Source organism: Neomonachus schauinslandi, chromosome 15, assembly GCF_002201575.2.
Source record: "Neomonachus schauinslandi chromosome 15, ASM220157v2, whole genome shotgun sequence".
Classification (NCBI taxonomy): Eukaryota; Metazoa; Chordata; class Mammalia; order Carnivora; family Phocidae; genus Neomonachus; species Neomonachus schauinslandi.
Window position 1 is genome coordinate 25857428 of NC_058417.1, and position 13071 is coordinate 25870498.

Here is a 13071-nt window from a genome sequence, read left to right on the forward strand (position 1 = left end):
GACTCAGTCGTTAAGCGTCTGCCTTCGGCTCAGGTCATGATCCCAGGCTCCTGGGATCCAGTCCCGCATCGGGCTTCCTGCTCCACAGGAAGCCTGCTTCTTCCTCTCCCATTCCCCCTGCTTGTGTTCCCTCTCTCACGTGTCTCTCTCTGTCAAATAAATAAATAAAATCTTAAAAAAAAAAAAGTAATCTCTAGTCCAACATGGGGCTCAAACTCACCACCCTGAGATCCAGAGTCATATGCTCTACCAACTGAGCCAGCCAGGTGCCCCTTTTTTTTTAAGATAAACATTTCTAAGTGTAACAGCAAAGTAGGAACCATAAAGGAAATTCTAAATACATACACACAAAAATAATTTCCACATGGCCAAAAAGACTGAGAAGAATCAACTGCAACATATGTATACTTCTCACTTTTTTTTTTTTTTAAAGATTTATTTATTTGACAGAGAGACACAGGGAGAGAGGGAACACAAGCAGGGGGAGTGGGAGAGGGAGAAGCAGGCTTCCTGCTGAGCAGGGAGCCCGATGCCGGGCTGGATCCCAGGACCCTGGGATCATGACCTGAGCTGAAGGCAGACGCTTAACGACTGAGCCACCCAGGTGCCCCTACTTCTCACTTTTAAAGACGCTAAGGACTATAATATATGCTGATTTAATAGTAACATTTCAAGGGGCGCCTGGGTGGCTCAGTTGGTTAAATGGCTGCCTTCAGCTCAGGTCATGATCTCAGTCAGGGTCCTGAGATCGAGCCCAACATCAGGCTCCCTGCTCAGTGGGAAGTCTGCTGCTCCCCCTGTTTATGCTCTCTCGCTCGTGCTCTCTCTCAAATAAATAAATAAAATCTTAAAAAAAAAAAATAGTAACTTTTCAAGAAAAAAAATCGGGGGGAGGGAATACAACCATATTACATTACAAGTCAACTATAAAATAAAGCCCCATTTCAATATTGGATAAAATGTGTGTCTTGAAATCAATGAAATATGATATGTAAGACATAATGGCATATCACTTATATATGAAGAGCCCCTTTGAATCAGTGAGAGGAAAAATAAATCAATAAAAATCCCTATAGGAAAATTAGGACATTGATAAGCCTCTTCACAAAAGAACCAGCCAAGGGGTGCCTGGATGGCTCAGTCGGTTAAGCGTCTGCCTTTGGCTCAAGTCACGATCTCGGTGTTCTGGGATCGAGCCCCGCAATGGGCTCCCTGCTCAGCGGGGAGTCTGCTTCTCCCTCTGACCCTCCCCCCCTCATGCTCTCTCTATCTCAAATAAATAAATAAAAAATCTTAAAAAAAAAAAAACAAACAGCCAAAACTGATTTTTAAAACTACCAAAAAAAAAAAAACCCACTATAAACTATAACTAAAAAAGAATAATAATTAAAACTACAGTTTCACTAGTAATGGATGAAATGCAAAATAAGTGAGATCATCTTTCATCAATCAAAATTGTAAAGATTAAAAAGAACGGTAATGCCCAGTGATGGTGAGAATCCAGTTAATTGGCACTCTCATTCACTGATGAGAACAGTTAAACTGGTATAATCTTGCTTAAAGGTAATGTGGCAATACTCATTAAACACCTTAACATCATTATATTTTTTTTACTTAGTAACTGCCTTCTAGAACTTTTTCCTAAGGAGCTAATCCAAAAACTGTTTAAAGGAAGCGCCTGCCTGGCTCAGCTGGTAGAGCATACAACTCTTGATCTCGGGGTCCTGAGTTCAAGGCCTACATTGGGTGTAGAGATTACTTAAAAAAAAACCCAAAAAACAAAAAAAACTGTTTAAAGATAAACATATGTGAGTGCCTCTGTATATATTTACGTAAATAAGGATAACCATCTAAAAGCACCATTCAAAAACTAGAAAATTTACATAGCAAATAAGGCAGGATCCATTAAGAAAGTCATGATTGGTGCATAAGATGGACTACGATACAATCAATGAGAATTATACTGTATTAGAACATTTAATCAGACTCCCTGCTCAGTGCTGAGTCTGCTTCTCCCTCTGCCCCTCACCCTGCTCGTGCTCTCTCTCTCTTGCTCTCTTTCTCTAAATAAAAATCTTTAGGGCGCCTGGGTGGCTCAGTTGGTTAAGCGACTGCCTTCGGCTCAGGTCATGATCCTGGAGTCCCGGGATCGAGTCCCACGTCAGGCTCCCTGCTCAGCAGGGAGTCTGCTTCTCTCTCTGACCCTCCCCCCTCTCATGCTCTCTATCTCATTCTCTCTCTCAAATAAATAAATAAAATCTTAAAAAAAAAAAAAACAAAACTGACCCTTAAAAAAAAAAAAAAAAAATCTTTAAAGAACATTTATTGAGGAAATGTCATCATATATTAGTTAAGTTCTTTAAATATATACAAAATATATATATCAGTGTAAAGAAAGGACAGAAGAATGTTAACAGTAGTATACTTGGTATCTTGAACAATGAACAATGAAATAATATTCTTCCTTTCTTTTGTGTTATCCAAGCTTTGTATATTTTGGGTTTTCCCAACTTTCTATATTGAACATCTTTTATTCTTGTAAATAAATGTTTTCATAATATATATTTTTTCTAAGAGCTCCTGATAAAATTTTAAACTATTAAACTAAAATTACTTCAAAATGGAAACAAAACGTACTGTACACTACAAAAAAAACACCCAGCTTAGAACTAGCTTCCTTAGAAAGAAAATAAAAGAAAATTACCTTCATCCCCAGAGTGGAACAGACCAAGTCAATGATAGCACTAAGTTGGTTGCTATGAAAGTACATAGCGACCAATAACAACATCTCCCCAAAAGAAGCAGAGACACCAGAAGTACTGTTGAAACAAAAAAGAAAATATGAATGTCCAAAGAGAGGATAAGAAACACTAACTGCAACAAATTAAGTCATCTTACCTTTCAAAATAAGCTTCTTCTTTTATCATCCAACTTAGCCACACTACCATTAGCTGCTCCTGTTCAGGTGTACTATATAAAACATACAAGAGAGTCACTGGCTTAAGCCAGATATACTACCATAAGAATGAGAAAACATTCTGGAAGTATTTTTAGCAGAAATTATTTTTTCCTTCCTATTTTGAAATATCAATTCAAATTAATTGCTTGTTGAAGTGGCCATTAACTGTCATTGAAATATGAAGTAGTTCCAGAGATGAAGAATAAGGGCCTTTTGCTTTTCTTTATGAATGTGAACAGTCAAACCCTCCCAAAGACTTAATTACTGCATTTGCAAGTTGGAGAGAGTGAAATTCCTCTCATTTTTTAGAAAAGCAAAGACCTTCTGGAATTAAAATGGTAGAAGAACTGTATTAACAGCTAATATTTCATATGGAAAAAATCTAGAGTTAAAGCAGTCATCAAGAAGTCACAAACTGGGGCGCCTAGGTGGCTCAGTCATTAAGCATCTGCCTTCGGCTCAGGTCATGATCCCGGGGTCCTGGGATCCAGCCCCGCATCGGGCTCCCTGCTCAGCGGGAAGCCTGCTTCTCCCTCTCCCACTCCCCCTGCTCGTGTTCCCTCTCTCGCTGTGTCTCTGTCAAATAAATAAATAAAATCTTTTAAAAAATTAAAAAAAAAAGAAGTCACAAACTGAGTAGTAGAGCAGTTCCAAGGAAAATAAAATTTTTAAAAATTTTTTTAAGTTTTTTTTATTTAATCATTTGAGACAGAGAGATACAGAGAGAGAGAGAAAGAGAGAGCATGAGCAGGGGGAGTTGCAGAGGGAGAGGGAGAAGCAGGCTCTCTGCTGAGAAGGGAGCCGGATGCGGGACTTGATCCCAGGACCCTGGGATCATGACCTGAGCCAAAGGCAGAGGCTTAACCATCTGAGCCACCCAGGCGCCCAAGGAAAATAAATTAATTTACAGAAACTTTTTTTTAAGATTTTTTTTTTTTTTAATTTATTTGACAGAGAGAGACACAGTGGGAGGGGGAACCCAAGTAGGGGGAGTGGGAGAGGAAGAAGTAGGCTTCCAGCCGAGCAGGGAGCCCGATGCGGGGCTTGATCCCAGGACCCTGGGATCATGACCTGAGCCGAAGGCAGATGCTTAACAACTGAGCCACCAAGGAGCCCCTTACAGAAACATTTTGAGCAGAACTCAAAATTATAGAGAAATAAGTGATCACTATTCAAAGAAAAAGAAAAAAGAGCTATGGGTTCATGAGACATAAAAAATGATTATAAAAACATACCAACAATGTTTTTAAAGGGAATTCCTAGACTTACATTAAAAGGTACAAGTCAACTTTGACTTGTGAAAATAATTTTGATTTTCTTCCACTTCATTGCAGTGTAAATGGGTAAAACAAAAAGCAACTGAAAAGCCTGCTATCCCATGCTAAGAAAATTTAAACGGTCATTCTCAACTATAGCTAAATGATTCCACTAATAAAAGACAGCATTACATAGTAGAAAGATAACAGCCTTTAGAGCATGGCAGAGCTCAGGAGGAATCCTAACTCTATTAATTACTGGTAATGTGATCTCAAACAAGAAATTTAAATGATCCTTCTAAACTTTAACTCTCCTATCCAAAAATACAGATAGAAATACCCACCTTCTAGAAGTAATAAAGATTAGAGATAATGTTTAGCAATTACTTCAGGTAAAGAGAAAGGAAAGCACTTGATTCTATTACCTAATTTCACACCCTCCTAAAACTTCAAACTACATTAAAGGGATTTTCCTAAAAGGCATAAATGCGTAAGATGATACTGAGGGACAACAACACAAACTACTGGAAGCGAGAGCACATTTTGAAGAGTGGTAACTAACTCAGCAGACTCAAGAAAGCAGAATACTAAACTAACATGAGGGAAAAGCCAATCCACTTTATACCACAGAATCCCCAAAGAGCTCAGGAACTGACAGCTCCAGGCATTTCTGGGAGGGAGAGTGAAAACAGACTAAATTAAAAAGATCAACAGTCTATATAGGTAGTAGATCTCCAGATCACCTCCTCCATTCGACACAATTAGATGAATCCCCATCCCCCAGCAGAGAGAATACTGGAGATTTGTACTCTGGAAATGCTGAAAGAGGATGTCTCTGAACTGAGGATCAACCAGGGATATCTGGGACACCATTCTAAAAGTAGAATTAAGTGAATGATTATACTGCAGGTTTAGATCTCCTAGCCCTTAACCCTCACTTTTAACTTTGCTTATGGGTTTCTTCTCAGGTCTTTACTCTCCAGGCAAGACAAAAGTCTTCTCTAAGAATCTGGTAAGCCCAAGAGTTTCTGAAAGAGCCACCTATGCATTAAAAGATTCAATCTGCTTTTTAGTTCCTTACTCTTTTTTAAGATTTATTTATTTATTTGAGAGAGAGAGAGAGAAAGCACACAGGAATGGGGAGGTGGGGCAGGGGGAAAGAATCTCAAGCTGACTCCCTGCTGAGTGCAGAGCCCGATGTGAGGCTGGATCTCACAACCCTGAGATCATGACCTGAGCCGAAATCAAGACACTCAACTGCCTGAGCCACCAAGGCACCCCTCCTACTCTTAAATACAAACAATCAAGAATGATCAAAGCCCTGAAAAAAAGGTTCTAACTTAAAAAATAGAGACCAAAAAAAGCAGGAAAAAAAAAAAAACTTGGAGAAAACCAACTAATAAAGCTTCTTCAATCATCATGATTAATATCAGAAAAATCATGCCACCTTGAAGCAACAGCTACCGTACAGAAGAAATAACCAGAAAACAAAAAAGAGCTCTTAGATATCAGAAGTGACAGAGGATTAGAAGTTGAAAACAAATCCTCGAAGGTAGAATAAGCAGTATCTTTTCAGTGATAAAAATGTTCTAAAATCAGATTGTGGTAATGGTTGTACAACTTTGTAAATCTACTTAAAACTATTGAATTGTACATTTTAAAATGGGCAAATTTTATGGTATGTAAATGGTCTCTCAACTAAGCTGTTTCTTAAAAAGCAGACCAAGACAAAGATAAGGAAAACAGGAAAGGGTAAGAAAATAAGATAATCATTTCAGAAAGTCCAATATCCAAATAAGAGATGGTTTCGGAAAGATAAAAAACCCATGTGGAACATAACCAACAAATGAGTTTAAGAAAATTTCCTAGAACTGAAGGACATGAGCTCCCAGGTTGAAAGGGTTTACTAAATACCTAGGACAATAGATAAAAGCAGGCATATCATCCAAAAATTTCAAAACCCAAGGGACAAAATGCTAATCCTACATGTCTCCATATTAAAAAAAAACACACAAAAAAACAGGCTACACAAAAAACCAAGAATCAGAATGTCATCAGACTTCTCAACAGCAACACTGGAAGTCAGAAGACAATGCAGCAAGACTTTCAAAATTCTCAAAGGAAATTATTTTCAACTTCCAATTCTAAACCCTATGAAACTCAATCAAGTGCCAAAGCAGAATAAAGACATTTTCAGAAACAGCCAGTCTCAAAAAAGCTGACCTCCCACATACTCATGCTAAAAAAGCAACATGAGAAAGCAATTAAAAAAGGAAATATGTTGGGGTGCCTGGCCGGCTCAGTCAGTAGAGCATGCAACTTTTGATCTTGGAATTGTAGGTTCAAGCCCCACGTTGGGTGGACAGATTACTTTAAAAAATAAAATCCTGGGGCACCCCGGTGGCTCAGCTGGTTTAGCATCTGCCTTTGGCTCAGGTCATGGTCCCAGGATTCTGGGATTGAGTCCCATTCTCCCTCTCCCTCTGCTGCTCTCCCTGCTTGTGCTCTCTTACTCTCACTGTCTCTCAATTAAATAAATAAATAAAAATAAAATCTTAAAAAAAATATATATATATATGAGAGGCAGGAAGCAGGAGATCCAACAAAGGAGACATGAAGCAAGTCCTGAAAATAATAGTGAAGAGCAATTCCAGGATGAGAGCTGTATACCAGATGCAGACATAACTAGTTCAGAGAATCAGGAGAGACTTCCTTAAGAAAATGAAATTGACAGAATAAAGAGTCTGGGGGTGCCTGGGTGGCTCAGTCGTTAAGCGTCTGCCTTCGGCTCAGGTCATGGTCCCAGGGTCCTGGGATCCAGCCCCGCATCGGGCTCCCTGATCGGCGGGAAGCCTGCTTCACCCTCTCCCACTCCCACTGCTTGTGTTCCCTCTCTCGCTTTGTCTCTCTCTGTCAAATAAATTTAAAAAACCTTAAAAAAAAAAGAATAAGGAGCCTGAATATCTTGAGAGGAGGTTCAGATTGGCAGAGCTTGAAGTTGCATTAACGTAAGTACATAGAACAAAGCGCAAATGAAAAACAAACAAACAAAACACAGGATAATTATTAAGACTAAAAACAAGTTTTGCAGAAGAAAAGTTATCATCTACTATGTGGCTGAGCCCCCAGTAGAGACAATATGAACAATTATATATTTGTCAAAGCAAACTTGCAATATAACCGTACTGGGACAATGGGAAGATGGGAAGGATATGTAGATACTCTGGGGGGAAGACAAGAAGGAGACAACTAATTCCTCATCTTTCATTGTAGGAAATCAACGATTACTCCTAAAATTGAAAAATCAAAAATATAGCAAATACGAACATGTTATTTAAAGATGTGGAAATAAAAACCAAAAGAATCAGCTAAAAGAACTGAAGAAAGTTGAAAGAAGTCCCTTGAGGGAAGGGAAACAGGACGGAAGGGAATAGGGACTGCTATTTGCATTACCAAATCTTGAAGAACTAGAATGACTCCTTCAACTGGCATACAGCAGATGCTACTGAGACCATTTACTAAAAGATAATACCACCAGGCGCCTGGGTGGCTCAGTCGTTAAGCGTCTGCCTTCGGCTCAGGTCATGATCCCAGGGTCCTGGGATCGAGTCCCACATCGGGCTCCCTGCTCGGCAGGAGGCCTGCTTCTCCCTCTCCCACTCCCCCTGCTTGTGTTCCTGCTCTCGCTATGTCTCTCCCTGTCAAATAAATAAATAAAATCTTTAAAAAAAAAAAAAATTAGTACAGATGTTGTTAAAAAAAAAAAAAAGATAATACCACCTTCCATTCCTAGACCAATTTTTCTAGTAAGCTCCCAATTAATGCTATACGTGCATTTCAATAAATAAACAAAAGCAGACCTTCAGAAAACAGAGCAACCTATATAGGAAGGTACCTGACAAGTGTAGAAAAGGCCAGCAGCATACAAAAGGAAAGCGAAACGAAGCGAACTCCAGCTGGTGTAGCAGGAGGACGGCTTGTCATCAACTGCAGCAATTGCTCAGCTTCTTCCTCAGTTGGTCTAAAAAAGGGATATATTATTAGGCTTTACTTTTGTTAGTTGAGAGAGGAAGGGAGAAAAAGGAAGTTCCCAAGAGTTTAACTTTTCAGATATAAATTCTGAGCTTTATAATGATACCTTCCTATTTATAAAATCTTTAACATCTTAAATCATTAAAAGCAGAACTGTTGAGCTTACAACGGTTTTTCCTCAGACACAAATACACACAATCCTCACTTGGCACAGTAGTGTGGGACCATAAAAATAACCATGCAAGCTGAAACTATGCATCTTGATTGAAATAACCAATGGGGAAAGTTAAATGTTCATGACCTTTAAAATTTGCCAAAACATCAAAAGCTTTTGTCAGTCATAATGCATAGGGAAGTGAAAAAAAAAGCAAGTATTTTTTTTACTAGTTTCTTTTTTTAAATTTTTTTATTGTTATGTTAATCACCATACATTGCATCATTAATTTTTGATGTAGTGTTCCATGATTCATTGTTTGTGCATAACACCCAGTGCTCCATGCAGAACGTGCCCTCCTCAATACCCACCACCAGGCTAACCCATCCTCCCACCCCCCTCCCCTCTAGAACCCTCAGTTTGTTTTTCAGAGTCCATCATCTCTCATGGTTCATCTCCCCCTCCAATTTCCCCCCCTTCATTCTTCCCCTCCTGCTATCTTCTTCTTTAAAAAAGCAAATATTTACATAGTGCTCTATAGTTGAAAATATTACAAACACTGGGAATTGAAGTGTTTTCTTTGTAAAAATTTATTAAGAATAGTTTGAAAAGCCCTTGCTTTGTTCTCATTGTATATCTTATAATGTGGAGTGAACCTCTTTCTTACACCTTGATGAACTGTCATCTCCCTTTCTAAGTTCAGATCTAATGCCAACATTTTATCCTTTGTTATTATGTTCAGTGATGAAATATCTAAGAGTTCCTTTAATGTGAAGATTTTTGCCAGAATCACCTCCTCTGGGACTTCATCCTTTTTTCCACAATGACTTTCCTCAATCATATTGACAAGGGCACCTTCACTAAGTTCTTCTGCTACGTATCTAGGGTTTCTCAAATGGCAGCTGCGACACTGTCATGATCAGCTATTCCATTTATGTTTGGTTCAAACGCCACTTCCAGTGTTACCACCTTCGTTTCTTTGCTACACATTCATCTTTCTTGGCCAATTCCTTCTTTCAATTATTTTTGTCAAATGACACATGGGTCTATCACTGAGACAAGGCAACAGTACAACTCTGCACTTTCCTGTCTGTTCACCAACTGAGTAATAGATTCGCAGTGACTGGTCCCCAACAACTTTAAAAGAAATGAGGGGCGCCTGGGTGGCTCAGTCGTTAAGCGTCTGCCTTCGGCTCAGGTCATGATCCCAGGGTCCTGGGATCGAGCCCCACATCGGGCTCCCTGCTCTGTGGGAAGCCTGCCTCTCCCTCTCCCCTCCCGCTGCTTGTGTCTCTCTCCGTCAAATAAATAAATAAAATCTCTAAAAAAAAAAAAAAAGAAATGAGGTGCATCTGCTATTCACAGAGTGTCTTGTGGCTTGAAGAGCTCTGGGCAAAATTTGTATTTCATATAATTACTTGGTCAATGTATCATGGTAACTGATACATTAGCTGTTGAGGGAACAGTGTTATTTAACTAAGCCAACGCTAAGCTGAGGTTAGTGAAATTCAGAGACATGCAAAGTGAGGACTGTATGTATAACGGTTGAGGACATTATTCAAAAGGATGTAGTGCAGTGACTCCATAAGAAACCCTGTGCTTAATAATCACTATATATCAATTTTAAATAATCTGTGATCTCAGTTGTGAAAGGAAAGAGATTTACCTCAACTAGCTGCATGGGCTCAATAAAGTATCACTCACAGATCATTCACTCTAGTCATGTCAAACTGTGGTAAAGTCACAGGTTTTCTTAAAATGCTCTGGCCCTTCCCATATTCACATAATTCTATTTACAATCTGACAAAAATAGATGGATACATCCCACCTGGGAACGTTTTTGCCTTAGGACTTTATTCTTAATATAGGCCAGCCCACTGCCTAAGCCCAACAGAAAACCCAAATCCTCAGAATAAAAGGCCTTCGGCTCACTTTCTTGGGATTAGAAACAAGAAAGTAAAATGATAAAAAGGTAAAATATCAAATTATTGAATACTTGAGTCCAGCGATCCCCATCAAAGCACAGTACAGACGTAAGAGTGCACTGGCTTTCACAACATGCTCTTCTTTCAGCCCCGAATACACAGACACATTGGGCTCCATCTCCACATCAGCTTCTTCCACAATGCGGGTACTTCTTACTGTGGGAAGAATGCCCATCAACTCCAGAAGAAGCTGCCTTCTCATTTGCCAAAGGACAGAACTACTGGTCTCTCTTTTTCTCTGTAAAAAATATGGACCACAAAAGGAAGGAAGCATGGAGCACTTAAGGATGCTCAAACGAAACTCCCCTGTTAAACATTTAAAACTGACCCATTTGAAGAGGCTGTCAGAACTGCAGAATCTCATTTTAACTAACTGAGCAAACTCAAAATTCACTGATTCCTTTGAAGAATACTCACCTTAATCTGGATTGGCTGCACAGAAAACACTAAATTAATGACAATTTGAACTGTAAACTATCATTTAAATGGTTAAACATTAAACTTTCAAATACATAATAACTAAAGGAGTCATCTCTGATACAGTAGAAAGTGCTCAGATTTTGGAGACAGAACATCTTGCGTTTAAACAATAACTTAGCCGTTGATTATGTACGCTTACCTCTCTGAACCCCACTTTCCTTAATGACAAGGAAGTGAATATTTTATTAATAATATTTAACTCCCAAGGGTGTTGTAATTAGTTCACAAATCTATCTATCACCCTCACAGTTCTTCAGGCAAGGATCATGTCTTGGTCATCTATTACTTGGCAGGGCCTACCACTGTGTCTTACATATAGCAAGCACTCAATATCTTTTATATAGATGAATGAACAAAAAAAATACGTATGAAAGCAGTTCTAAACTGTAAAAAACCAGGCAAACATTAGTCATTTTTAGAATGTTTCTAAGTAAAATATGATGTCTGCATTTTCAATAGCATTAGGTATAAATAAGAGAAATTTACTCACACAAAGGACAATTACAAACAAGATGAACATACCAAAGTGCTTAACACAGTGCCTGACACATAGAAAGCATACAATAAATGTTCAGTTCCCTTAAAAAGCAAAGCTTAAATTAGTTCTCAAAAAAAAAAAAAAATTAGTTCTCAAATGGGCTAGAAATAAAGTAGAATTTGGATATAGAAAAGTATGGTGAGCCAGTAGCATAAAAAATGACTGGAGGACCAGGCAGTACTGTCTAATTCACTTTTTTCAACAAGATAAAAATCATTCTGCACAGAGTCCTTCATACGAACTCTACTTACAGAGTTACCATGAAATGTTCTTTTTTTTTTTTTTTTTTAAGATTTTATTTATTTTGAGAGAGAGACAGAGGGACAGAGGGAGACGGAAAAGCGGACACCCTGCTAAGCTGGGAGTCCAACGCGGGGCTCGATCCTAGGACCCTGAGATCATGACCTGAGCCAAAGGCAGATGCTTAACTGACTGAGCCACCCAGGTGCTCCACCACGAAATGTTCTTTGAAAAAGTAAAATATTTTATAACTTAAAAACTGTTGCAAAATGTAATACATATTCATCAATAGATGAATAAACAAATAGTATTTGTATATACATACAATGGAATAATATTCAGCCTAGAAAAAGAAAGAAATTCTGATATATGCTACAACATGCATGGACTTTGAAAACATTATGATAGGGTGCCTGGGTGGCTCAGTTGGTTAAGTGTCTGCCCTCAGCTCAGGTCATGATCCCAGGGTCCTGGGATTGAGCCCCACATCGGGCTCCCTGCTCTGCGGGGGAAGCATGCTTCTCCCTCTCCCACTCCCCCTGCTTGTGTTCCCTTTCTCGCTGTGTCTCTCTCTGTCAAATAAATAAATAAAACTTAAAAAAAAAAAAAATGAAAACATTATGATAACTAAAACAAGCCAAACCCAAAAAGAGAAATACTGTGTGATTCCACTTATATGAGGTACCTAGAACAGTCAAATTCATAGAGATAGAAAGTAGAAAAAAGTTACCAGGGGCTGGAAGGAAGGAGGAATGGGGAATTATTATTTAATGGATACAGAGTTTCTGTTTGAGATGATGAAAAAGTTCTGAAAATGAACAGTGATGATGGTTGCAAAATACTGTGAATGCCGCTGAACTATACACTTAAAAAGGATTAAAACAGTAAATTTCATGTCATGTGTATTTTACCACAATAAAAAATATGTATTAAAATTACAGACTATAATAACTTATTTTGATGACAAATCTAACCCAGAACCCTAGAGATTCCCAAAACTCTTTCAGAGGGTCCAGAGGTCAAAAACATTTCCTTAAATATTATTATAATGGCCGCTTCTATTCTCATTTTCTCACAAGCATACAATATAGCTTTCCAAAGGTTCTATTAAGGCAGACATTAAAGAGATTTGCAAGAATGTAAAACAATACTACTCTTCTCACTAAATTTTTGGAAAATATGGTTATTTTTCATTAAAAATATGTTCATATTTAATACAGTTATTATTATTTTTAAATGAATTAAGTAGAGGTGCCTGGGTGGTTCAGTCGGTTAAGTGTCTGCCTTTGGCTCAGGTCATGATCCCAGAGTCCTGGGGTCGAGCCCCACATTGCGCTCCCTGCTCAGCAGAGAGTCTGCTTCTCCCTCTCCCTCCTCCCTGCTCCTTCTCACTCTCTCTTTTTTTTTTTTTTTTTTTTTTTTTTTTT

At 38.5% G+C, this 13071-nt stretch overlaps 1 protein-coding gene across 2 annotated transcripts in view; it reads right to left on the reverse strand.

Moving 5' to 3' along the window:
* INTS2 (integrator complex subunit 2) overlaps positions 1-13071 on the reverse strand; it is a 56610-nt gene that overhangs the window by 33157 nt on the left and 10382 nt on the right. For both annotated transcript variants that reach the window (XM_044921927.1, XM_021704576.2), the window contains exons 8-11: positions 10398-10624; positions 8111-8236; positions 2899-2970; positions 2705-2819 (exon numbers count right to left, since the gene is read on the reverse strand). In XM_044921927.1, coding sequence (XP_044777862.1) covers positions 2705-2819; positions 2899-2970; positions 8111-8236; positions 10398-10624 — 540 coding nt within the window. The remainder of the gene's footprint in view (positions 1-2704; positions 2820-2898; positions 2971-8110; positions 8237-10397; positions 10625-13071) is intronic.